This window comes from Cydia splendana, chromosome 25 (genome assembly GCF_910591565.1).
Source record: "Cydia splendana chromosome 25, ilCydSple1.2, whole genome shotgun sequence".
NCBI lineage: Eukaryota > Metazoa > Arthropoda > Insecta > Lepidoptera > Tortricidae > Cydia > Cydia splendana.
This window is the reverse complement of record NC_085984.1, coordinates 6,020,268-6,047,268: the sequence shown is the minus strand read 5'-3', so window position 1 is coordinate 6,047,268 and position 27,001 is coordinate 6,020,268. Positions and strand designations below refer to the sequence as shown.

Below are 27,001 nucleotides of genomic sequence, written 5' to 3'. Positions count from 1 at the left end.
CTTGGTTACTTAATGTTTACTCAGCTCCCCAAAAGATGGCACTGTGCAATGAGGGGCAATTAATTTACTGTCGTTTAATTTTGTTGTATTATTAAATCAACACAATTATTCAATTAAATTTGTTGATATCCGTACGATTAATTGAAATGTTAGAAGAGGGGTCTTCTAAACTTAGAGTTAATTTGGCAAAATCCTTCCTCGGTGGCTTATTTATGTCACATCGAATTAAATTCAGCGTCATCTGTTAGTTTACCAGGCTACTCTATAGTGTTAACACATATTTGAAAAAAGTTTGCCCCTCCTTCCTAAGTAGCGCCATACGATTCAGGGGCAAACTTAAGTCAATCGAGTGTTGTGGCTACCCCCCCTTTTAGGGGTTGAATTTTTATAGCCTATATCCTGGCCGGGGATTTTCTCGACAGATTAGTAAAGTTTTCATCAAAATCCGTTCAGCCGTTTTCACGTGATGCGCGTTCAAATAAACAGACAAACAGATAAACAGATAAACAGACAAACAGACAAAAATTCTAAAAACTGTTGGAACGCGTTCTGTTATCAATTCTAAGTATCCCCAGCCAACTTTTTTTCAAATATCTTCCATGTACAGACTTTCGACCCTCTTCAGCTTTATTATATGTATAGATATGGTTAAAATTTCATTTTGTATAGGATCGTAGGGTGACTAACTGTAGTTATTGGCCACTCCATAGTAATTGGCCACTCTTAACAATAAGGACGCCCTCAGACTAGATGGAGCGATGACCTTCTCAAGGCGGCTGGCAAAAGCTGGATCAGAGTTGCCGCAAATCGTGCTCAATGGCGTGCAATAGGAGAGGCCTATGTCCAGCAGTGGACGAGAGTAGGCTGATGATAATGATGATGAACAATAAGACTTATATTGCCTTGTTTCTTTCTGATTACTATGGAGGGGCCAATAACTGTAGCAGATACCGTATATTTTTCGAAACTTCTAATTTGAACTTTAACCCACACTGTTAACCCGTGGAGCGCCCTAAACAGACACGTGTGCTGGTAACTAGTATAGGAGTTCCATACTACGGTAATTCTGGGGCGCTCCAGGGGTTAAGGTCGAAATTCAAATAAATCGTATCAAGCTTGATAAATGGTTAGGAACTTACTTTAACCGTCCCAGTAATCGAAATGGCCAAAACGACGTCGTCTTTCCTCGACGATGGTCGGAGCACCTGAAATAAATAAATAAAAACCCATTAATATAAAAACCTACAATATCCTCTTAGGACCGCCTCTCTAAAGGGGCCCACTGATTACTGATATCGTCCGGCGAACTGGTAATCAGTGGGCCCCTTAAGAAAATTATACATTTTACAGTTGTTCCTATCCAAATTAGCTATTAAAATGAATGGCTACATACTTCAGCTGTCTGCGGTGTCTATTTCGCACTACTTTACGCGTGTTAACCCTTTGAACGGCACGCGTATCGTGTGCGGAACGCACGAAGATTGATATTGGGCTGTAGCCGCGCGCGCCAGTTGACATCTTTTTGCTTACAAGGTCTGAAGTCATAGGTGCCATAAATAAATAAATATTAGGGGGACATCTTACATAGATCAACCTAGCCCCAAACTAAGCAAAGCTTGTACTATGGGTGCTAGGCGACGATATACATACTTACATACATAGAAAACACCCATGACTCAGGAACAAATATTTGTGTTCATCGGCAAATAAATGACCTTACCGGGATTAGAACCCAGGAGCATCGGCTTCACATGCAGGGTCACTACCCACTAGGCCAGACCGGTCGTCAATAAATAACTGGACAAACATACATGCAACGCGGATATCCAGTCTGGATTCATCTTGGAGCTGAGCGAGAACAGTACCTCCAAGAACGGGTCCATGATCAGGATCTCTGCATAGTAGCCGTAAGTCATCGGCGTCATAAATAACTGAACAAACATACATGCAATGCAGATATCCAGTCCGGATTCATCTTGGAGCTGAGCAGACAGTATCTCTAAGAATGGGTCCATGATCAGGATCTCTGGATAGTAACTGTTGCAAAACAGCCGTAAGTCATCAGCGTCATAAATAACTGAACAAACATACATGCAATGCAGATATCCAGTCCGGATTCATCTTGGAGCTGAGCAGACAGTATCTCTAAGAATGGGTCCATGATCAGGATCTCTGGATAGTAACTGTTGCAAAACAGCCGTAAGTCATCAGCGTCATAAATAACTGAACAAACATACATGCAACGCGGATATCCAGTCTGGGTTCATCTTGGAGCTGGACAGACAGTATTTCGGAGAACGGGTCCATGATCAGGATCTCAGCGTAGTAGCCGTTGCAAAACAGCCGTAAGTCATCAGCGTCATAAATAACTGAACAAACATACATGCAACGCGGATATCCAGTCTGGGTTCATCTTGGAGCTGGGCAGACAGTATCTCGGAGAACGGGTCCATGATCAGGATCTCAGCGTAGTAGCCGTTGCAAAACAGCCGTAAGTCATCGGCGTCATAAATAACTGAGCAAACATACATGCAATGCGGATATCCAGTCCGGGTTCATCTTGGAGCTGAGCGAGAACAGTATCTCCAATGAGAACGGATCCATGACCAGGATCTCAGCGTAGTAGCCGTTGCAAAACAGCCGTAAGTCATCGGCGTCATAAATAACTGAGCAAACATACATGCAATGCTGATATCCAGTCCGGGTTCATCTTGGAGCTGAGCGAGAACAGTATCTCCAATGAGAACGGATCCATGACCAGGATCTCAGCGTAGTAGCCGTTGCAAAACAGCCGTAAGTCATCGGCGTTGCACATGTGGTATGCCTGAAAAAACGAACAGGGTATTTTAACTACTAGTCAAATCAGTTTCTTTTTTCGAACTTGTCAAAACGATTTTGCTACTTTGGTATTAATATGAAACACTAGCATATGACGGCGTGCTCAAATTACCTACTCTTTATAGTTTTATACGGGATTTAAAATAGAAATTGTGTCTAAAAATAACTGCTGTCTACGTTTCTCTATTAATCTTGGTGCTTTATTTCTTGCATGGTGTAAAATAATTTATTTTAAATACAGTCAAATACCCTATTGTACTGAAACAAACCCAACTTGTCAGTAGGAAAAGGCGCAAACTTTAAATTTTGTAATTTTGCTAGATATTTTTTTTTTCGCAATTAAATATTATAACAATCATAAGTAATACATAGGCAAAGGGTTAGATCGGCGGTCGGCAACCTGCGGCCCGCGGGCCGCATGCGGCTCGTGAAACTGTCACTTGCGGCCTGCGAGCCTCTCTGGCTATGTAATATTGAGAAACAACAATGTCTGATATAGTCATAAATATTAGTATTAGTGCGGCCCGCGTCAACTTACTCATCGTTAACTACGCTACTAAAACTACGCAAAAAAAGGTTGCCGGCCGCTGGGTTAGATAATACATATGTAGAGTAGAAAAGGGGTTTCTATGGATGTGTGGAAGGGCGGCACCGTCGTCGAACCCAAGCCACCTGGCAGTGGACTTAGGGTCGGTTGCATCAAACTGTTCGTATAGTTAAAGAGTTCGCTAAATTTTTATGTATGGAAAGTTTCATAGTAAAGCGCCGGGGCGTGCCGGCTGACGTTGATCAGTCTGTCAAATGTGGTGGGTGCAACTGGCCCTAAAACCGGTGGCGTGTGCCTCGGATCCATATGCTGGTGGCGCGTATAACGGCGATACTGATCCTGCATCTCAGCCAGCCCAGTATGGTGCTTAGAGAACGGTTCCACCGTTGAGATATAGACTTTAAATTTGCTTTGCGAAGTCAAGTCTTTGCACCTACATATCTTTTACTGTTTTTTGCTACCGACAAGGTCGCTGTGCCAGAATATCACTACATCTTATAAAACAAAATGTCCCGCCGCGTCTGTCTGTTTGTGTGTACGTTCGCGATAAACTCAAAAACTACTGAACGGATTTTCATGCGGTTTTCACCTATCAATAGAGTGATTCTTGAGGAAGATTTTGGTGTATAATTCGTTAAGGTTTTGTAACCCATGCGAAGCCGGGGCGGATCACTAGTAAAATATATAAATTTACTCCTAAAAAATGCCTTCTGTGACCTTAATTTCTTTAACAATCAGTCTATTCATAAATGATATTTTTATCAATTGTTATGTTACAATGCCACCTATGATATTTAAATTGCACAATATTACAATAAAATCATAAAAAATATTTTTATGTTACTATGACTATGACAGTTTTAATTCTATTACCTGTATGTTGGTATGTATTTGAGATAACTTGACACTCTCACGGCACTTTCCATCCACGAGGTCCCAAGTGCACATCTCACCGGCCTCTGAGGAGCTCACAATAAAGTTGTTATCCTGCAAAAAGAAATAACTGTTGCTTAGTAACAGTACACACGAATTTATTAACAAATAATAAAATGGTTGATTGGTAAAGACTGTTTTTATAATTTTCATTAGAAAAATAAAAATACTATTTTTTATTTTATTTGTTGAAGCGCTGGTGGCCTAGCGGTAAGAGCGTGCGACTTTCAATCCGGAGGTCGCGGGTTCAAACCCCGGCTCGTACCAATGAGTTTTTCAGAACTTATGTACGAAATATCATATTTACCAGTCGCTTTTCGGTGAAGGAAAACATCGTGAGGAAACCAGACTAATTTCAATAAGGCCTAGTTTACCCTCTGGGTTGGAAGGTCAGATGGCAGTCGCTTTCGTAAAAACTAGTGCCTACGCCAATTCTTGGGATTAGTTGCCAAGCGGACCCCAGGCTCCCATGAGCCGTGGCGAAATGCCGGGACAACGCGAGGAAGATGATGAAGATGGTGATTTTTATTTTATTTGTTTTCTTTTATTAGAGTTCAGTTATTATACAGATCATTTTATAGCCTTTATTTCAAATCAATATGTATTACTTTAATTTGTTATAAATCTGTATTCAAATATTTTGCAGAACTACATAACTACATAAAACAGCAAATGATGATATCCTTCCAAATTTTATGCCTACCTGAATAATAGAAGCCCTCGACAAACAAGTAACCGGAGCAGTATGCCCCACGAGCAAGCAGCGAGGCGTCATCTTCAACGACTCCGGGTCCACGGCCCATATGCAGATCTGGCCGTCATAGCAGCCCGTGACCAGGGTCTTCTGGTCTCTGGACAGGTATACGGCTGAGACGCAGTGGGTTGGGGCATACTTGCCCCAGAGCACAACTGGCACAATGAGATTTGTGCCCGGCATGGTTATGCTGAAAAATATAAATATGATCAATTTTGGATGTTAATTATCTACTGGGACAAGGGTTGCTAGATGGTTGGTTCTTATTGGGATTCTTTCTTTTGTTTGTCTAGGTAGAAAACAAAATTCCCAGCAAAATATATTAATCATTTTCATCAAACATATTTTAGACATATTATATATAATACTATGTTTATTAAAATATAGGTATAGTACTGGCTGTGCCCGGCCACATAGGAAGATTGACAGATGACAGATGGACCAACAAAGTCACAAAGTGGCCAGGACCCCATGGCAAAAGGAAGGCGGGAAAACCCATAACAAGATGGTCCAGGGATATCATAGCCACAGCTGGAGAAAATTGGCTAATCAAGGCTAAAGACCGAGAAAGGTGGAAAGATATAGAGGAGTCCTATACCCGACAGGGGTCCTTAATATAGTAAAATACAACAATATTATTAGAAAACTTTTATTATGTAAAACTATTTAAGGAAAAATAAAGGCTTAAATAATAAAAAATAATAATAGTACTGGCTATACCAGCGGTCACCAATTAGTTTCTTCAGGAATCCGGTTCTTAAAATAAACCATTTGTTGGTTGGTTCCATGGTCATCAAAGGTATGGTTCCATGTTTTCGAGCGATGGCGCCACAACCTTCAGCCTATGCTCGAGTAGATGGCGTGAATATTAATATTTAAAAAGTTAACACATATCAGTTAAAGAATAAGGATCAAAATCAAATGGCATTCAAACAGGTTTAATCTTCTGTCGAAAGATGGCAGTAAATGAACTGTAGCTACATAATTTACCATGACAGTAACTCACTTCTTCAAATCCTCTTTGATACAAATTTGAATATCATAACACAACAACAATTATAGTTCAACTTTAGCTTAGTGTAGACTAAATGTATATACATGTTAACATATTGTAATAGGTAAAATAAGCTAATTTCTCACTAGTCTTAGACATGGAAATAACCAACTTAATTACCCATTAAAACGTTTTGTTTGTATAACAAAACGATAAGACGTGAGATCTAGCTGAATACCTCACAAGTACTTCGCAAGGACGTATTGATTATCTTATTTTTTACGTACCGTCGATGTTTAGGCACCGATAAATTCTAATACTATGCACCTCACTCAATTGCCATCCATTTAAACCACAATAGAAGTTATCAGGAAGGAGCAAATTTAATAATTTCGATTAAAAACTGCGATTATCAATTTTATGACTGCAAGCAGCTGACAGGCAGCTGCATGACAGTTAGTTTTGGTACGTTGGTAGTCCTGCGTTGCGAAATCATCAAATATTGGATGCGTTTTGAAAAAAATATACCGTCATAAAGCATGAGTTCAAATTTGGTTCAAATCCAAAGTTACATAAATGCGAAAATTCAAAATTAGAAACATGTCATATTTGACGCCTTCACGTTGAAGTCGAAGTAGTTCAATATTGACGAAATATACATAAAATATATGTTATATACTGATTGTAGATACATAGAAAATAATTACCTGGCGTCCCAAATATGAATAAAGGAAAACTTATTTCGGCATCTCATGTAGCAAGCGCCAAATCGCCCGCAAAGAGCGATAAATTAGGAGAGTTGGCGAGTAAAATAGATGAAACTGATGAGATGAAACTGAAAATGTTGGCTGCGTTAAACAGTCCAGATCCTGATGATGTATTGTATCCGCCTGAGTTAAACGCACACCTTATTGAACAGCTAAAGGTTTGTAAACTATAAAATGAAATGCTTAGGTAGGTTTTCCACTAGCTTGACATTGCATATTTACTTTTGAATTATTCTATACAGGCGATGACATGTGAGAATAACGAGCTTCGAAAGCTAGTGTTTTCAAAAGACACCGAAATCAAAGAACTAAATAAAACTGTCGTGGATCTCAATCAGCGTATCCGGGATATCATATCTGGCACTGGGCCCGCCATCTCGTCTAAATCAGCCGGAATTATCAGTGCAAAAATCGCTGACTTGTGCAAACAGAACCGTCATCTTGTAGCCGAATTGGAAGGGTTAGTACCTCTTACTAGTCCCTCTCATACTCTGCTGCTTCTACACCAATTGTGTTCCTAATCCAGCACTCCTATTTCCGTAGGTATAAAACCAAAAACTCTGCTCTAGAAAGAAAAATACTGCAATTGGATATACTCAGCAAAGAAAACGAAAAACTTCATGTTTGTCTTTGCAAAGAGGAACCCGTAGATATCAATCCTGATGAGTTGAAGGACTTAAATAATAAACTCGCTGTTGTCAACAAAAAACTATACGAAAGCAAGAACAGAAATCTTGAATTGAAAAATGAAATATTACTCGCTACTAAGATACTGCAGCAGGTAATTTTATCAATGGGATTTTGGTTCGGACTGTAAAATGAAGGGTAAAGTAATATTTATTTTGAACTTTTAGGAGTTGGGTGACAAGTTCACGAGTATTAAAGAGCTGCAGAACGAGATGGCCGGATGGAAAGGAAGAGCGCAGCAGATTCTCCTGTTGCAAAAACGGATTAATGAATTGGAAGAGAAATTGAATGGCAAACATAAGGACGTAACTGAAGCTCAGAAGAAGGATCAAAGTAATGTGCGTTCTGGCTTTAAGTAATATTTTTTACCAAGACAGCTACCATATTATCAAAATTTAATAATATTAAGGCAAATCATTTGTGACCAGTTTTCCTGCTTTCAAACCTTTAAATTGTTTTTGCCTTATGTTATTTTCAGGTCATACGAGAAATAGAGATGAAACGAAAGAAAGATGTTGACCAAGCAATGAAAGATCTCGAGAGTCTTAAAAAAGAGAATCAAGAGTTGAAGAAGAAATTGGATGGAGCGCGGTGCAGAGTGCGAAACTTGGAATGTGACTCCACAGCTATTCGGCAGAAGATGCAGACGTTTATTGAAAAGAGCAATCATGACGATTTGCTCATTAACGAACAGAGAGTGAGTTTAACATTTTACAATCAAAATCCTATGCAGAATTGGTGTCGTTCAACATAAAGTAGTTTTAATCTAAGTAAATACTTTTTTCATCGCACATCATAGGCAAACGGTAATCTAAAGAACCCTGAAACGTATATTTTTTTCAGAATCAAATTAAGAATCTGGAATTGTACTACCAGGAAATATTAAAAGAAAATACTACAAAACTTAACAAAATGAATGGTGAAATCGAAGAATATAAAAAAATTACCAAAAATACCGAAGCCAAAATAGATGCTCTTAGAAAACAATCGACAGAGAAAGCTGCCAAAATTGAAGAACTACGTGTTCAACTACTGCGTTACGAAGAGTGTTCCCTCCAAAGTGTATTCTTCACACCAATGAAAACAGCAACTGATAATGAAATCAAAAAGCTGTCAGAACTAGTGATAACTTTAAACGATAGATTAACAGAGGAGAGACGTAAATGGGAGGAACTTGAAGCAGATAATAGAAAATTGAGGGTTAAAAAACGAAAGTTAGAAAAAAAAGTCAATATGATGGAATTAGAATTAAAAGGTTACAGAGATACAAGGAAGGGCTCTCGTGCATCAAAGATTTCTTTGAAGAATGAAACAATCTCTGAAATGTTAGCAGGAGCTCCTCCTGTTTCCAAGAAACCATCTACGACTTTATCTGCAACAGACAAAGTTAGTGAAAGTACAATTTATGAAACCGGGACAAATGAAGAATATGAACTTCTTGATAAAGATGAATTGAAATATAAATTGGAACTTGCTGATGAAAAATTAAAGATTATGGAAGACAAATTAAAAATGATCGAAGAAGAAAAACAAGAGGATTGCAATAATTTGACTGAAATGATTCAAACGTCTAAGCAATTATTTAATGAAGCTTTGGCGGTATTACAGAAGGAGAAATGTGTATGTTCGTAAAATATTATTTGCTTTTTTTAATACAGTATTTGAATACATTATTTTTAATATCGCCTTTCATAATTGTAATTCATTTATAAAGTTAGTATAAGGCTTTAACTAAGTAACTAAACAAGCCATTTCTGACACTTGAAAAAGGCGGCAAGTTTGAAAAATATAGGAGAGTCGGTCCAAAGAAATCGCCCAAATGCCTCAATGCAAATCATACGCAATTATAAATTTAGGTGACGATGGGAAAGGCTAACGGCCGTATTCGAACAATGAGATACGTCAAATACTAGATATTGAAACGATATGGATTGGATATGTCAGTGTCAAACAAGCGTCAAAAGTGACATTTTTGTTTGAAGAAACGTCAATTTTGACACTTGTTTGACACTGACATATCCAATCCATATCGTTTCAATATCTAGTATTTTTATTAGTGCATACAAACTTAATACCTACAAACAAACCGTCTAGTATTTGACGTATCTCATTGTTCGAATACGGCTGTAGGACATGATGGAAAGTTGAATAAAGGCCTCTACAGACCTTACAACAAATCTCATGCGATTTTGATACTTTGTGGCTTTTGAATTCATTGAATGTAGTAAGCCGGCAATGTTTTTATTTTAAATTTGCATGTAACTTGTTACAAGTTCTGTACAGGCCTGAATTTTTGGAATGGTAAAAATTGTTTTTTTTTTGTTTCAACAATAGTAGAATTTATATTCTCATGTGGGCAACACCAACCGCCGCCATTTATCATTTTTTGTCATGCGCGCTCGGGGATGCTACGATATTTCGTGCTCGTGAGTGTTTTTTGATACAAAGTGAATTCAAAACTTCGTGAAACGTGTAAAACTTGTGTTGCTCTGTTAATACTAGTGTTGACTTGAGAGTGGTGTGTGTTTCTGTGTAAAATACATTCAAAATGAATAAAACTTGCGCGAGGTGTGAGAAAACAGTTTACCCGACTGAGGAGTTGAAATGTTTGGACAAGGTAATTTTCACTGCATTCCTTATGAAAATTAGCACTGTATCAATTATTGTGCCGTCACGCGTTGTTTACACTTATTAATGTCTTTATTAACTTTCTAAACTTTCTATCAACTAAAGGACATAACTTATAGTTCATTTTTGCTGGAATCATACGGGCCACGGTACACCAATTTATACCGCCAGTGAGTCATTAAATTATTAAATTGCTGCTGTTATCATTGTCGGCCGGTCATAATGCCTTATATGATGACCTTTTTACCTAATTAGAGTCCTTATTTATAAGCATGACCTTGTGTCACATTCTTTATCTATTGTATTCAAATGTACTGATCCTTTAATTCACAGTAGCTGAGTGTGCTAAAGCCTTGGTCACGTAAATAGAGAATTTCAAGCAACTAGTTCGTTTTTATTAGCATCAGAAACAGACTACGCGATCTTGACGTGTCTTTTAATTGAGAAACGCTTTTTGAATATCAGTAAGTATTACTTATGAAAGCAAAAGAATGTAAATAATCGTATATGATTCATAATTGTTACATATTGGCCGTGACTTATTTTTCAAAAGTGTTTTTCAACAAAAAGACACGTCAAGATTGTTTACCTTTTTTGTAATGCTAAAAAAAGCAAACTTTAAATAGATAAATTCACATGTTTCTAGGTGGTAAATAAATATTTTATCAAGGGACAATGTACATAGCGCAGGTAGTGCAAGCTGTTTTGATATTGTTATCATATCTTATCACTGTCAGCGATGAAATTCTGATATAAATCAAATTATATGTACTTTATTATTAAAAGATAAGGTGCCCTTGTAACATTGCAAAATGAAGGTGTTGTCATCTTGCATTAATTTGATAAGATTCCTTTTACCAAAAAGAATAGATAGTATAGAGGGGTCCTGTTATTGTAAATTTTGTAGTCACTGTAAATTTACTGCCATCTATCGACACACGACTAAACCTCAAAATGAAAACGTATAAAGTTATCAAAAAACGTATGTATATGGATAAATGATTTTATTATTTTTATATCATTTTGATCCATGTTCATTCACTGATATCTATGTGTTAAAATTGTTAAATATGAAACGGTGTTGTCACGCCATCTAGCCGAGGATAGGCTAAAGGTGTGTGCGCCATCTATTCCAGAATGACTTTTACTTGAATTCCGAGGCACGTTTTTTCCTTAGGCTTTATTCGTCTTATACGAAGTTACATATGTCTTTGCTTTTACTTATGTTATCTAAATTACAATCACCTAGTCCTAGCCCTCAGCCTCCATACAGAAATGATTGAGCAGACAGTTCTTGACTATAATTTTTCAATCAACAATACTATGCTTTGCAGATGTATCTATCTAGGGCTTTTAGCATGGCACAGTCTGCTATGTCAAAGTAAACAAAACTAGGTAAGTTCTTTCCTACCTATATTAAAGAAGTTATTCAAGGGTATACAATACCTTTCACAACACTCTAGTTTTCAGCTACATGAATTTGTGTAAGTAATTGGCTGTCTGCCTGTTACTACTTCACGCTTAAAGCGCTGAAAGAAATTTGATGGCTGTTTGTTGAACATGTTTATAGGAAGGGACTTCCAACACGGCTTGATAGACTGATGACAAACTCCAAACTCTTTGATGTGATAAAAAGATATAATTCCAACAAAACTCTATTATGAATATTACTTGGTTTTGCCTGCACCTTCTTCTGCGTGGAATTAGTGACAGCAGCTAAATTAGGTATAGCGCCTGGATAATGCTAATAGCAATCATTCAATTCGCGCATTGCTTACTTTAATTATTAGGCAATTGATTAACTCTTTCAATTCCACCCCCCTTTGCACTCTCTTCAGGGATGATTTCCGACATAAAAACTATCCTATGTCCTTCCCCGGGACTCAAACTATCTCAATACCAATTTTCAACTAAATCGGTTCAGCGGCTTAAGCATGAAAACTTGAAGAGGTAACAGACAGACAGACACACTTTCGCCTTTATAATATTAGTATGGACAGGCGTGGCTCACTTCGCGATTTCGTCGCTTTGCTACAGGTAGCTAAAAGTATATAAGCCATAGTCATAAGCCGCGCGTGGCGCTGTCGCCACCTAGCGGCCATATCTGTGGTGATTGTAACAGACGCGTTTAGTTAGAGAGTGAGTCTTCTGTACCTAGTACTATTATTTATTCTATGGTATGGATGATGAATAAAGGGTCAACAGCCTTCTTTTTGGGGCATTAAAATAAAAAATAAAACAAGAATTGCATTTATCTGTAGTAACAGCATGTAACAATACAAGTTAAGTTTGTGATGTAACTTAGTGTTACTTAAGAAGCCAGTCTAGTGACATTCTGCTTAGATGCTGTGATGTAAGCCCATGTAGGTCTTAGATCGTAGGTATTAACGGACCCCTAACCTAGTCGCTAGTGACCCTGCCTATGAATCACGAGGTCTCAGCCCCAGGTTCGACTCCTTACCATTTGGGCATTTATCTTATACCTTTAAACAAGCAATTCTTGTATATGATTTAGGGGATCTCGGAAACGGCTCTAAATATTTCGATGAAATTAGCAATATAGGGGTTTTCGGGGGCGAAAAATCGATCTAGCTAGGTCTTATCTCTGTAAAGACGCGCATTTTTGAGATTTTATATATTTACGAGCAAAGCTGTAACCATGGTAACTCCAGATTTAACCAGTTAACCACGGGTTAGTGGAATGGTGCAAGTCTCTTTTTTTTACATAGTAATCTGAGTTGGCCGGAAAAATCCGGCCCTATTTCTTATGACCCTAAAATGGTGCAAGTCACCCTAAATGGGGCTATATATAGCTAGCTTACACTATAGTCTTATAGTCTTCCTTATAGAGTACTTCTGTGTTTCAACATTAAATGCAATAATCGCCATTCTAAACTTTACCATTAAAGTACCTCACACAAATCGTTATCTTAGATCTCCGCCTAGTCATCCATGGATGGTCTTATAACAAAGATTACTTGACATTAGACTCCGCGAGTCCGCGAACTCGGCGACATATCCACAAACAAAATAGGCGCTCTTTTACTTGTAATTTGTAAAATACCTATTAAGCCTTAACCTGAAGAAACTGCTAGGTTTCGTGGAGGAGCTGCGGTGGCTAGAGTAGTGCTACCTCGTTATCACGCAAAATAGACACCAGTGTTGGCCGAAACGTTAATGCAATTAACCACTTTTGGCCATTAACCATTATAAATTGAACCGTAAACTGTAACCGTCCGTTACGATTTACGGTTCAATTTATAATGGAGAATTGCAATTAACGTTCGGCCAACACTGATAGACACAATGGTTGTCGATTTGCGGAAATGCCCAGTAGAACTAACTAACTACCTATTAAGCCTTTCATTTTCATACTTATACATACATAATTATTATAAACCACCAAAATGTGGTATTTTGCGAAAAAATAAGGCAATATTGGATTTAGGGGTTGTCCAGAAATGTGATCATATTTGGCCTTCTTCTACCTAGCGTTATCCCGGCCTTTGCCAGGGTCCGCCAGCTAGCGGACACACATATGCTCCGTCTATTAGTAAGGCAAGTGATCTGCAACTGATGCAAAAAGCGCTATCACTTTCTCGACTCTAATGACTGTCTATTACGCGAAAGAAACTCGCGGACGGCTTCACACCTTTTTTAGAAGCCTAATCATTGCTCTAGATGCTGGTTAATACGATAATGTCATTAATGATCATCATTCAGCTAGGCTTCTAGCTAGATAGACTAGCTTGTAATTATGTACAGGTAACGGAAGAACAGGTATTTAAATTAAAGTCAATTTTAGCAATTTTAGATCAAGCTAGAGCTAGACCAAGCTAACTCGACAGCGATTTTGATAGCAGCGACTACAAGTGTTATTATAAACGTCAAACTTCTATGAAATTATGTAATTATCAAAATCGCTGCCGAGTAAGCTTAGTCTGACTGTATATCAAATATCTGCAGTTAGTAGCCAAGCATACTCCAGGTGTTAAAATAATCTAAACACACCTTTAATCACGGAGCAATGTGCAGATCAATTTGAACACTTCACTCATACATAAATGGCTTTCATACCACGATACCACCAATATACCACTGAAATACCTATTACGTCATTCATTGCACGCGCTTACGGCAACTGAACACGAATTTCGACCGACTTGCCAACTGGTTCCGTGGTGTAGTGGTTATCACATCTGCTTTACACGCAGAAGGCCGCCAGTTCGATCCTGGCCGGAATCATATGTTTTTGTTTTTTATTTTTTATTGTTAACATTTTATTGGTTTGTATTTGTTGTTGTGGTTTATTATAGTACATTATTGTCGAGGCTCGGAAGTAGCTACTTGCAGGCTGAGGATTCGTTTTAAACGGACGACCTTGGGAGTCCGTTTAATTGAATCCGAAGCCAGCAAGTAGCCTTCCAGCCGAGTCATATATAGTGCTTTTCTCAAAAATGGTGCAAGAAATATAAATATCATAGAAATATTTTACAAAAGCAACGTTCTTAGGTATATATTTTCACAGAGAAAAGTAGAAACAATTGAAAAAATTAGCTATGCCGCCTTTTTATTTTTTTTAATAAAAAGGTAGAAGTGTATTTTTCTGCCGAAAATACGCCAACCTATTTGAGACAGGTAAATAGTCGCGGTACTAATCATCTGTTGGCTCTTTAATGGGCCTGTGCCTTCATTTGGTATGGCCATTTCAACTTTTAAAAAGTTTGGAACTCGACAAATAATGGAATTTGTATGCAACATTGCAGTCCCAAAATCGAGACTGCAATGTTTTTAACTTTTTAATTTTTGACTGACCATAAACTACGCGCTTCGCGACCTATTTTTTAAACGGCAAAGTCGACTTTGCCGTCCATTTTTGAGAAAAATATTTTTTTGGTATTTTTAACCTTAAATATTGCTGTTGATATATACAGAAGAAAATATTTTCTTGGATATGTTGTAGGTACAGGTATTTAGTATCCGTATTTGATTTTATTATGTGTACACAGTCCGCAGCAGTAGCTGAGCGTCTGAAGTGTTCAAAAAAATCTAAACACGACCCTGTTTAAATCATTTTGCATAATCTTAGTAATTCATTAAATATTATATGTCCCTCCCTTTTATAAGAATAAAAATATTTTTTAGTACTAATACATTTAATTTTATCAAGTTTTATGAATAAACCTGTTGTATTTATTTCAATTTATCACAAAGAGTACTCTATCAGCTAAACAAAACACGTAGCGACGGTAAAAATATTTTTATTCGATTTTCAACCTTACAACAACGATTTAAAGTATAAAATTGGCTACCCATCTCTGAACAAAAGTACATATTTCTAGAAAAACTCAAAACTACTGGTCACGCCATTTTAATTGTCACTGGACGCGCGTTCTCATAATTAGAACCAGAGACCAGTTAATAATGTACAGAGACTGTAGATCGAAACTAACTTTTATCAAGCAGATACGTCTCCGAGCGATACTACATTTTTTAAATAAAAAGGAAATTTTTTTCGCTTCCAGCAAGACTCTAACTTGCGTCATATCACTCTTAACCAACTGAGTTATGGAAGCTTCAGTATTCATTTCATCATATTATTTAATATAAAAATAAAACTGTTGAACCACATCCAAAGTTGAGTTTCTTTTAGTTTTCACTTACCTTTAATGCTTTAATAATATGCAACAATATGCAAATTATGCAATATTATAATACCTATGTACTTATACTCAAATGTATTTGTATATTAATGATTTAAGATTGATACTAATGTAGGTATGTATAATAACTTATAACGATGTGTTATAAGTATTAAAGAATAATAATTTCATTTCAATTTAATTTCACTTTGGCGGAATTTCATGTAATAAGTAGAGTTCTTTTATACTTGTTAGAGACTTGAGTATCAGTTATATTATTCACCCGTTCACAGCTTCACAGCAAGGGAAGATTATATTGTAATTGGGATCGAAATTTTTCATTTCCTTTATTAAAGTTTCCTTAATCTCCAATGAAAATTTCCGAGAACATTCAACTTTTTTTTTAACTTTCCGCTACTTGCTCATTTGTAAGTTTGACCTTATACCAGCGGTCGGCAACAAGCGGCCCGCGTGCCTCCCTGGCTATTTTATATGTAATATTGACAAACAACAATGTCTGCTAAAGTCACAAATATTACCAAAGTGCGGCCCGCGTCAACTTCCTTAATTACTATGTGGCCCTTGGCTGCTAAAAGGTTGCCGACCGCTGCCTTATACATATGAGACTCAAGTTTATAGACTACTTTACTATTATTCGGCAAAGCTAGTTACCAGTCTATATTAACAACTCGTCTCTAAATAGATGGAATGCCTTTTTCACAGCTGCTTGCCATTGCTCTAAAAAAATCTTCCGTATATGCGATAATTATATACATAGCTCTATGTATCAGGTAAATAGAATTATAGCTAATTAGTGTACTTATTAACTAGCAAAAAGCAGAGCTTTGTAAGGGCTCGCGGAGGTTTTCTACCTTAACGTACCGAACCGGTTACTGTCCGGTAGGTACGCCTGTCTGTTACAGCTTTTACTTTGTCCTTTAAAAACGTGTCCAGACGACAAATTCAAATTGCCAATATCATCCACACGTAATATACAATTTCATAAGTGCATTAAGCCCGCTCCACACTCGTGCGCGAATCGCGGCGCGAAGCCGCGAACGCGAGTATGGAGTCGATTTCGCATACCAGCGAACCAGGCTTCGCCCGCGATTCACGCTCATAGTCTGGAGGGGGCTTTACATCCTACACGGTCGCCCAGTACTTTTTGTAAGGAACCCAACTGGCTTTCCTACATAATGTTGGGTCAGCGAGCCAATGTTCTTGAATTTATTTTTGCGTCCACTCCACACAATTGATCGAAAAACTATCCCGTCTGGACACCTACTGGCGGTAATCACGCTGCTCCGCACATAAACTAACACACACAGTTCCACTAGGTACAGCCAGGGTCCAGCATCAGCTCTATCTTGGGTACTGCTCTTCCAAGTTCTCATTAAGACGTGTCAGATGACCGAAACAGCGTGTGCCTATGTTGCACCAAACCTGAGTTCCACTAGGTACAGCCAGGGTTTAGCATCAGCTCTATCTTGGGTACTAATCTCCTAAGTGCTCATAAAGACGAGTCGGATGGCCAAAACAGCGTGTGCCTATGTTGCAACAAACCTGAGTTCCACTAGGTACTGCCAGGGTTCAGCATGAGTTCTATCTTGGGTACTGTTCTCCCAAGTGCTCATCATGACGAGTCAGATGTCCAAAATAGCGTGTGTCTATGTTGCAATAAACCTGATCGAGTTCCACTAGGTTCAGCCAGGGTTCAGCATCAGCCCTATCTTGGGTACTACTTTCCTAAGTTCTCATCAAGACGAGTTGCATGACCAAAACAGCGTGTGCCTATGTTGTATAAAACCCGAGCTCCATTAGGCACTGTCAGGGTTCAGCATCAGCTATCTTGGGTACTGAAAGTACTGATATACCCAGTGATCATCATGACGAGTCGGATATCCAAAACAGCGTGTGTCTATGTATGTTGCATCAAACCCGAGCTCCACTAGGTACTGCCAGGGTTCGGCATCGGCTCTATCTTGGGTACTACTCTCCTAAGTGCTCATCAAGATGAGACGGATGACCAAACCATAATGTGCCTTTGTTACACCAAACCTGAGTTCCACTAGGTACTGCCAGGTTACTGGGTCATTTTGCTAAACTGCACGCCGACGTTTCGATTGGCGTGCAGTTCCCATACAAGTTGCAGTCGGGTTGTAGTCCGTCTGTATCGGCCCTAAGTCACTGAAGTTTGTATTAATTATGCTTATCTTTATTTATAATTTTAGCAGTTCCAAGCAATAGTAACACTAAAGGCGCCATTCATTAATTACGTAAGACAATTTTTGCCAGCTTTTGACCCCCTCCCACCCCTATGTAAGAAATAATAAGAATAGGCTGACCCCGTCCAGCCACCAAAATAATTTATTTTCAAAAAAATATTTTTATGAATGTTTATTTGGACCTGTACAAAGGTACTTGAGCTCGTTTAAGCTAACTCTGCACCGTGTTTGATAGCATAGAGTGTGGAAGTATTATTTTAAACGTCATAATTTCATAGAAATTAAAAAAAATATCGCATCTTTGTGATCTTACTTAAGAGCGCTCTTACAAGAAAAGTCGAAATAATGCAAAATTGATGATACTAGTCGACGAAATTCAGGACTTTGCGCTCATTATTAGAAACAATGAGTACTTGTTCCAGTAAAAGCGTCTTCTTATCTTTATAAATGTCGTTGTAAATATTAGAAAAAGGACTTATTAAATTAGTAATGATTTTTTTTCTGATGGTCGTTTCCGAAAAACCCCGTGAAGCACTGAATGGCGAGCTCTTATTTGGAAATGTTGAGAATTTTACTCTGCTAAACCTGGCTATTTTGTATTACTAATACCCTGTACTTTAGGCATATCAAACTATATTTTTCCTACATACCTTTGAGAAAGAGAAAATCAAAGTAAAACGAACTCGATTTTCTCTCCGAAACAAGTGTCAATTCCTACGAAAATCTACTTAATATCGAAGTCATTTTCATACTCAAGCAATCTGCAACGTTTGCTTATACTGTTGGTATACATTAGTGTTTATGAAATTCTACTATAATTTTTTGGCAATTTTTTGAAAACTACTCTATATTACCGATGACGCGCGCTGCGCCAGCTCAGTGCCGCGGCAGAGCTTGTAGAGGCAGGACGTGTGTCGGTCGGCTCCGCACATTTTCAACGGCGACGACGAGGTTTTTTATCATTGTGTGCGGCGGGCGCCGTGTAAAACGCTATACTGTGTGCGTGTAAACCGCAACGAGAGACTTTGATCCTAGCACCGTTTTTATAGTATTATAATTTATAATGGTACAGTTTAATAAACTACCGGACAGGATTAAAAATATTTGAAACGACCTGACATTCTATATGTATTTATTTGACTCAAGATAGTACTCAGGGTCTGATGATGGAGCCGGAAGGTGGGCACCGGTACCAATCAACCATGCAACTAAACCACTTCGTGTTTAGGCTCGTTTGATTCGCCTCAACAAAATCTTTGACACAAGATAGTACTCAGGGTCTGATGATGGAGCCGGCAGGTGGTCACCGGTACCAATCAACCATGCCACTAAACCACTTCGTGTTTAGGCTCGTTTTATTCGTTTCTATAAGATCTTTGACACAAGATAGTACTCAGGGTCTGATGTTGGAGCCGGAAGGTGGTCACCGGTACCAATCAACCATGCAACTAAACCACTTCGTGTTTAGGCTCGTTTGATTCGTCTCAACAAGACCTTGGATACAAGATAGTACTCAGGATCTGATGATGGAGCTGGAAGGTGGCCACGGGTACCAGTCTACCATGTAACTGAACCACTTCGTGTTTGGGCTCGTTTGATTTGTCGCAACAAGATCTTTGACACAAGTTAGTACTCAGGGTCTGATGATGGAGCTGGACTGTGGCCACGGGTACCAGTCTACCATGTAACTGAACCACTTCGTGTTTGGGCTCGTTTGATTTGTCGCAACAAGATCTTTGACACAAGGTAGTACTGAGGGTCTGATGATGGATCCGGAAGGTGGTCACCGGTACCAATCAACCATGCAACTAAACCACTTCGTGTTTGGCTTCGTTCGATTCGTCGCAACAAGATCTTTGACACAAGTTAGTACTCAGGGTCTGATGATGGAGCTGGACTGTGGCCACGGGTACCAGTCTACCATGTAACTGAACCACTTCGTGTTTGGGCTCATTTGATTCGTCGCAATAAGATGTTTGACACAAGATACTACTCAGGGTCTGATGATGGAGCTGATGATGATAGACAGGTACCCGTCGCCACCTTCGCGCTCCATCATCAGACCCTGAGTACTACCTTGTGTCAAAGATCTTGTTGAGATGAATAAAACGTGCCTAAACACGAAATGGTTTAGTTGCATGGTTGATTGGTACCGGTGACCACCTTCCGGCTCCAACATCAGACCCTGAGTACTATCTTGTGTCAAAGATCTTGTTGAAACGAATAAAACGAGCCTAAACACGAAGTGGTTTAGTTGCATGGTTGATTGGTACCGGTGACCACCTTCCAGCTCCATCATCAGACTCTGAGTATCACCTAGTGTCAAAGATCTTGTTGAGACGAATCAAACGATCCTAAACACGATGTGGTTTAGTTGCATGGTTGATTGGTAATGGTACCTTCCAGCTCCATCATCAGACCCTGAGTACTGTCTTGTGTCAAAGATCTTGTTGAGACGAATCAAACGAGCCCAAACACGAAGTTGTTTAGTTACATGATAGACTGGTACCCGTGGCCACCTTCCAGCTCCATCATCAGACCCTGTGTATCTTCAGTGTCAAAGATCTTGTTGAGACGAATCAAACGAGCCTAATCATGTTACTACATGGTTGATTGGTATCCGTGACCACCTTAATCATCATCAGATCCTCAGTACCAGTTCGTTTTTAAACCCTCGTTGATACAAACTTTACAACCTATAGGTACCAAATGCAATGACGAAACATGTAAATAAGCGAGTAGGTACCTATAATTTCTTTCGAGTAATATACCTTCATAAGTACAAGTATGGGGCTATTCATAAATTACGTCGTTTCAAATGGGAGGAGTGGGGGGGGGGTCTGGACATCGGATGATGGTAACATGACGTAGGAGGAAACAGATTCATCCGAAGCTTGATTTTTGGATGATTTGAGGGGTGGGGGGGGTCAAAAATCGTCAAAAATAGATGACGTAATTTATGAACAGCCCCTATGTACATTTGCACTGCATTTAGTATTTTCGTACTTACCAAATAACAGTTTTAGAACTTTAAAAGTTAAGTACAGTTAGTGTTGTTATGGTTGATTTCAATATGCTTCGCGAAGGATCAAGAATGTTTAATCCATCATTGTAGTGCGAGTGTGGTAGAAGGGATCGGCGTACTGAGCTCGCACGGCCTGCCGCAGCGCGTAAAATACCTAAACTCGCTCAACGCCGAAATGTAATAGCGCTCTTAAGAACTATGAAAACCCCCTCCCAACCCTTGCAAGAAATAATAAGATATGTTCGACCCCCCTCCACCCCAAAATCGTCTTACGTAATAAATGAATGGCGCCAAAACTGTATCTCGAACTGAAAATACCCAATTTAAGTTTGCTAACACAACATGACTGATCATCACATCGTCAGCGTCACAAAACATACGAGTAAATTGACCTCCGCAGTAAATATACAGCAAGATTGATTGTTCTAGTAGGTATTCACAAAAACTTAAGTGCTAAAATGGGAATCAAACCAAGTGAAGCGAGGTGGGTTGAATCCAAAATTGTACCCACTTTGGTATTCATCGTTGTTAATGGCGTAAGCGCCATCGACATTATTGAACTTGAAAACACCACATAGGTATCGTATTGTCTGAATACCCACAACACAAGCCTTCTTAAGTAGTCAATTTGTATAAGAATGTCCAATATTTATTTATTTATTTATTACTAACGCCATCTGTTAGAGAAAGAAATAATTAACATTAGCACGAATGTTAATTCATCATTTTGCCAACAGATGTCGCTAGTAGTAATACAAAGTGTTATTACTTTATTTTATTTTTTTAGGTTTATAAAATGATATTTTTATGTTTGATAACACATCTAGGCATCAATTTAAATTACTATGTTAAATTTCAAACCTAACAGTGCAGTAGTTTTTCCGTAAAGTGTACCACAAGAATGCATAGTTCGTCGATTAGTGATAGGGCTCGCTTCGCTCGCCCTAATTAGATGGAAATGTGTGAAAATCATGCATAATGTAGCTTGTAAACATGATAGAGACACGATTATTTCGAAAATAGGAAAATACACAAGAAAGTCTTGTTTATTTTACTATTTTCGTTAAATAGACTCGCTATTTTGAAGTGCAGAGTGAAGATTTATGTTTAACGAAACCGAGAAAAGGTATCTCATGTGGTAGGTTTTTTTTTCTTAGTTTCGTTCACTGTAGAAAAATACACGTGAGGTCTCCTTGTACCCCCCTCCCCCAACGTGATTTTTCGTGACCTCCCTCCCCCTATCGAACCTCGCGTGATTTGTGCACAAGCCCTTAGAGCTTTGCTATCATAATCTATAAAAAGAATTAAGTCATTAATGATAAAGATGCTACCAAACATCTAGTCTCAGTACCTATTGTAAACTTATTAACTACCTTATTACGACTACATAAGGTATACTATTGGTCGTTATTGTTCTGTGAACTAGTTTTTGAAATGTAATTCCAATCGCTTGATGAGATCACAGATCACTTACCCTTACTAAACAGGAACATAAGTTTGTGTTCGGGTACGATAGGTAAGTACATATCCCTATTATCTATCCCCAAGATTATTTTAATAAAGTAGTATTCTGTTAAATTACTGTAACGTAATTCATAAATTATGATGTATAAATAGAATAAATACCACTTGCACAGTCTCTGTTATCAAAATCGTTGCAGAGTTATCATGGTCTAACTCTATCTAACCGATCGCCATTGGGGCGGAAAGCTTCTCGAGTGGCGACCACGTACCGGAAGGCGCAGCGTGGGTAGACCCCCCCACAAGGTGGACAGACGACCTGGTAAAGGTCGCGGGAGTCCGCTGGATGCGGGTGGCGCAAGACCGGTCATTGTGGCACTCTTTGGGGGAGGCCTACGTCCAGCAGTGGACGTCCTCTGGCTGATATGATGATGATGATGATGATGAACTCTATCAGTGGCGCGCCATGCTCATGCCAGAGCTAAGATAGCCTTCTAAGATTAGCCCTTCATAAAATAATGTAAGATTATGTACGGAGACGTCTCAAAATTAGGAAAACCGGAGGGAATTGATCTCGATCTCGAGGTCACGTTACACTGGTTAGCCCCAATAGCTCTCGCAACCAATCAGAACACGCGGCCGAACAATGCCGGCGCGGGCGCTGCTCCAAATTGAATTATTAAACCAATAGGACGTGGGCGCGGTCAACGACAACCGACACCATGGTTTTTGTGCTTATTGGGACTTTTCCTAAAATTAACGTTTTGTATAAACAAACATACTGTTAGACTAGGACTAGAAATGTGACCGGTGAGCATCTGGGGATTCAGGGGGTAAATAATTGACACTTTGCACCAGGAGTTTTTAAACTAAATTATTTGTGGATACACAAATAATTTAGTTTAAAAATAATTAAATTTAGTTTTTATTGTTTTTATTTGAATCACAGCAGAATCTTCTGGTTTGCGATGCCTATTAATGAATGAGATTAAATCATTAAGTATAACAACCAGTGACACAATGATGATTAATCCACTCCACTTACCCACATTATGTGCTCTACAAAAACGCATTAGTCTAGTTTACTATTTATTTTAAGAATATAATGAACACGTCGAGTGCTAAAATTTACAACTTTTTCATTATTAGATATAGCCGGTCAAACAAGTTTGTCAGTAGAAAAAGGCGCCTCATTCACGCCTACCTTTATTAAATTTGCCGCTTTTCTCTACTGACGAAAATGGCTTGACAGACTATACTCACCATATCTTTTGTTTTCTTCTAATTTCCTGGCTTTACGCCCACTCTTAATTAAAATAAAAACTTGTCCTATTGCGAATGGCAATCATTGTCCTTATATTTCCAGTATTAGGGTCATCTTAGGTCAGAGTTTAGCAATTCCTTACATGTTTGTCTTAATCTCCGTACAATCTGTAGCAGCAACTTCAATCATGGTATACTTCCAGTATATTCTTAGGTCAGAGTTTAAGCGAGTCCAAACATAAGCAAGCTCTTTCCAGACAGGTATCACCACACAGGATTGTTATGCCATTTAGAGTTCTTGCTAAATTGAAAATTCTATAGCGTAAGTATTGAACAACCAATTTAGCTAGGACCCTAAATGGCGTAACAATCGCGTAGCGTGATGGTACGTATTGTCTCATCCCGTCCCGTAAAAGCTTAGTCCCATCGCTGTCCGTAATCATCGTGTTCCTATGTTTAATAGTTGGCAGAGCGCGATGGCGCCGCTCGAGCCAAAACGGTATGAAAACACGATGTTTCCAGTAGGGTCATCTTAGGTCAAAGTATAGCAATTCCTTACTTGTTTCTTTTTTAATCTCCGTAAAAAACTGTGTCAGCAAGGTTGTAAATTAGGCACTTATTGTCTCATCCCGTCCCTTAAAGTTTTGTCCCACCGCTGTCCGTAATCATGGTGTTCCTATGTTTAGTCGGCCAAGCGCGATGGCGCCGCTCGAGCCGAAACGGTATGAAAACACGACGGTTTCCAGTAGGGTCATCTTAGGTCAAAGTTTAGCGATTCCTTACCGTAAAACCACCCAACTATAGTTACATACTAATACCAGTCTCGCAAATAAGTTAGCCGATAGATGGCGCTTTACATAATTACGCTTAAGCCCTTGCTACACGGTCGCCGACAAGCCTTCTAACCGTCTGTCCTTGATCTGTCCTTGGTCAGTTTTGGTCAAATTTTGTTGGAAACAACTGTCTACACGGTCCGGGACGGACCAAGGCCACGCGGTCTGAAGGCTTGTCGGCGACCGTGTAGCAAGGGCTTTAGTATACTTCTGGTCAAGTCTTTTGGGCTTATAGTTACATGAGATAATTGAAAGTATGTACGGAACCCTCGGTGCGCGAGTTAAACGAGCTCGCACTTCACCGGTTTTTTTATTTATTATTTAGCTTAATATCGTGCGCATAAGTCACATTCACTCATTAATTAATCCAATACTGTTTTCGCCTTAATCCTCGCATAATCATACAGTACAACTCTCCTGCCAATACTTACAAATTTTTAGGTTTCCGTAACCAAAGGGTAAAATTCGACCCTATGACTAAGACTCCGCTGTCCGTCTGTCTGTCACCAGGCTGTAACTCGAGAACCGTGAAATTTTCACAGATGATGTATTTCTGTTGCCGCTATAACAACAAATACTAAAAACAAAATTAAATAAATATTTAAGTGGGGCTCCCAGTCTCCCTTGCAACAAACGTGATTTTTTTGTCGTTTTTTGCGTGTGGTACGGAAGCGAGTCCGACTCGCACTTGGCCGGTTTTTTTTTATTAATAATCGTTTAGCCCAGTTAGCCACCTCCATGATATAAAAACCTAACTAATTAACACCCAACTAGATTCGTCAATGGCCGACTTAACCATTGCTTAACTGAGTGCAATAAATTGCACAAGCAGACATTCGGACATTTTTAGTTCACACAACTATTGTACCTTATTGTTAGAGAATTGTTCATTTAATATCGTAGTGTGAAATAATTAAAGTAATTAAATTAGTGCCAGTTGCTTAATGGATGGTTTGGATTTTCGTGTTTGAGAGTCGCACGGATTCGATGCCACATAGCCGCTCCCATACAATCGCAGACGCTCTCGTTTTAAAATGATAGGCTACATGAATACTTACTAAGAAATGCAAATGGCTCTTTCAAAACCTGGCTCCTTCATGCCACTTCTCCCCCTACTTATAACTTCTTCCTATAATTCCCACATCTTTAAAAAAATCTAACTATGTCTTCTTCTTCTTCAACCTAGCGTTTTCCCGGCCTAGCGCCAGGGTCCGCTTTCCTGCTCAGTCTTCTCCACTTTGCCCGGTCTTCGGCATCCTCAGGTGTGAGATTGTTCTCTTGCATGTCCGCTGTCACGGCGTCCAGCCAGCGCTTCTTAGGCCTACCGCTAATCTAACTATGTATAACCAAAATTACAATATTAGGCCTCGGTTCTAAAAACTCGATCTGTAAACTACAGATCTATTTTGACTACCTACGAATCATTTGAATGAAACGACTACTTCTGGCAAATATTATGTATGTATATTAATGACTCATTATTTTTATACAACTTTAGTATTCTATTGTCATAGTTATGTTGTAGTGGGTCCATTAAATCGTAATATAGCGGCTATGTGCACTTGCTATTACGATACGGCTTGATAGTTTGGGGACTTCAACAAAACTGTTATCGCTGCTAAAAACACTGCAAGACTATTAACAACATTTCTTTACAAGACATTCTAATTTCCTTATAACGAATTACATTTTATTTTTACAATTGAACCGCTACAAACTTACGTTTTGCAGTCTCCAACTCCAACAACAACGTCTTCATAATACAATTCTCACCGGAAACGCCGTTTTCAACCGCAATAATAACGTGGTTTGAATGTGTATGACATCATATGTATGACCAGAGGAAGTAGGGTTTCCGACTAAATCGACCTATTTAGTTTCGTTCGTCATCCTCCATGAAAGTACATACATACAGGTAGTAATGGTCTAATGGTAATAAATTGTCAAGGAATTTCGACTGAGTTTTTTTTGTATCTTATTTGTATCTGTAAAAAATTAAGCAATCAATCTTAACTGCAGCTCAGCAGTATGAAACTTAGAAGTGTGTTTTTTAGGGTTCCGTACCCAAAGGGTAAAACGGGACCCTATTACTAAGACTCCGCTGTCCGTCCGTCCGTCCGTCCGTCTGTCACCAGGCTGTATCTCACGAACCGTGATAGCTAGACACTTGAAATTTTCACAGATTATGTATTTCTGTTGCCGCTATAACAACAAATACTAAAAACAGAATAAAATAAAGATTTAAATGGGGCTCCCATACAACAAACGTGATTTTTGACCAAAGTTAAGCAACGTCGGGAGTGGTCAGTATTTGGATGGGTGACCGTTTTTTTTTTTGCTTTTTTTTGTTTTTTTTTTTTTTGCATTATGGTACGGAACCCTTCGTGCGCGAGTCCGACTCGCA

The 27,001-nt window shown here is 38.8% G+C and overlaps 3 protein-coding genes and 1 non-coding gene across 4 annotated transcripts in view; 3 read left to right on the top strand and 1 right to left on the bottom strand.

Annotated features, from left to right (window-relative positions):
• Nucleotides 1-6,538, bottom strand: part of LOC134802850 (WD repeat-containing protein 7) — a 156,156-nt gene extending 149,618 nt beyond the window's left edge. Inside the window, exons 1-5 of the mRNA XM_063775587.1 lie at nt 6,354-6,538; nt 5,022-5,262; nt 4,259-4,372; nt 2,681-2,824; nt 1,140-1,205 (exon numbers count right to left, since the gene is read on the bottom strand). Coding sequence (XP_063631657.1) covers nt 1,140-1,205; nt 2,681-2,824; nt 4,259-4,372; nt 5,022-5,255 — 558 coding nt within the window. The 5' untranslated portion in view covers nt 5,256-5,262; nt 6,354-6,538. The remainder of the gene's footprint in view (nt 1-1,139; nt 1,206-2,680; nt 2,825-4,258; nt 4,373-5,021; nt 5,263-6,353) is intronic.
• Nucleotides 6,539-6,625: 87 nt separating this feature from the next.
• Nucleotides 6,626-9,204, top strand: LOC134803011 (coiled-coil domain-containing protein 13). Its single transcript, XM_063775737.1, has 6 exons — nt 6,626-6,991; nt 7,076-7,293; nt 7,377-7,614; nt 7,688-7,858; nt 7,999-8,217; nt 8,364-9,204. Exons 1-6 carry the CDS (start codon nt 6,788-6,790, stop codon nt 9,150-9,152), a joined length of 1,839 nt encoding a protein of 612 aa, XP_063631807.1. The 5' UTR covers nt 6,626-6,787; the 3' UTR covers nt 9,153-9,204.
• A 695-nt stretch (nt 9,205-9,899) lies between these two features.
• Nucleotides 9,900-27,001, top strand: part of LOC134802762 (LIM and SH3 domain protein F42H10.3) — a 41,198-nt gene continuing 24,096 nt past the window's right edge. Inside the window, exon 1 of the mRNA XM_063775457.1 lies at nt 9,900-10,137. Within this exon, the coding sequence (XP_063631527.1) occupies nt 10,069-10,137 (69 nt within the window). The 5' untranslated portion in view covers nt 9,900-10,068. The remainder of the gene's footprint in view (nt 10,138-27,001) is intronic.
• On the top strand, nt 14,321-14,393 carry Trnav-uac (transfer RNA valine (anticodon UAC)). The gene has a single exon. It is a non-coding gene; the product is annotated as a tRNA-Val (tRNA).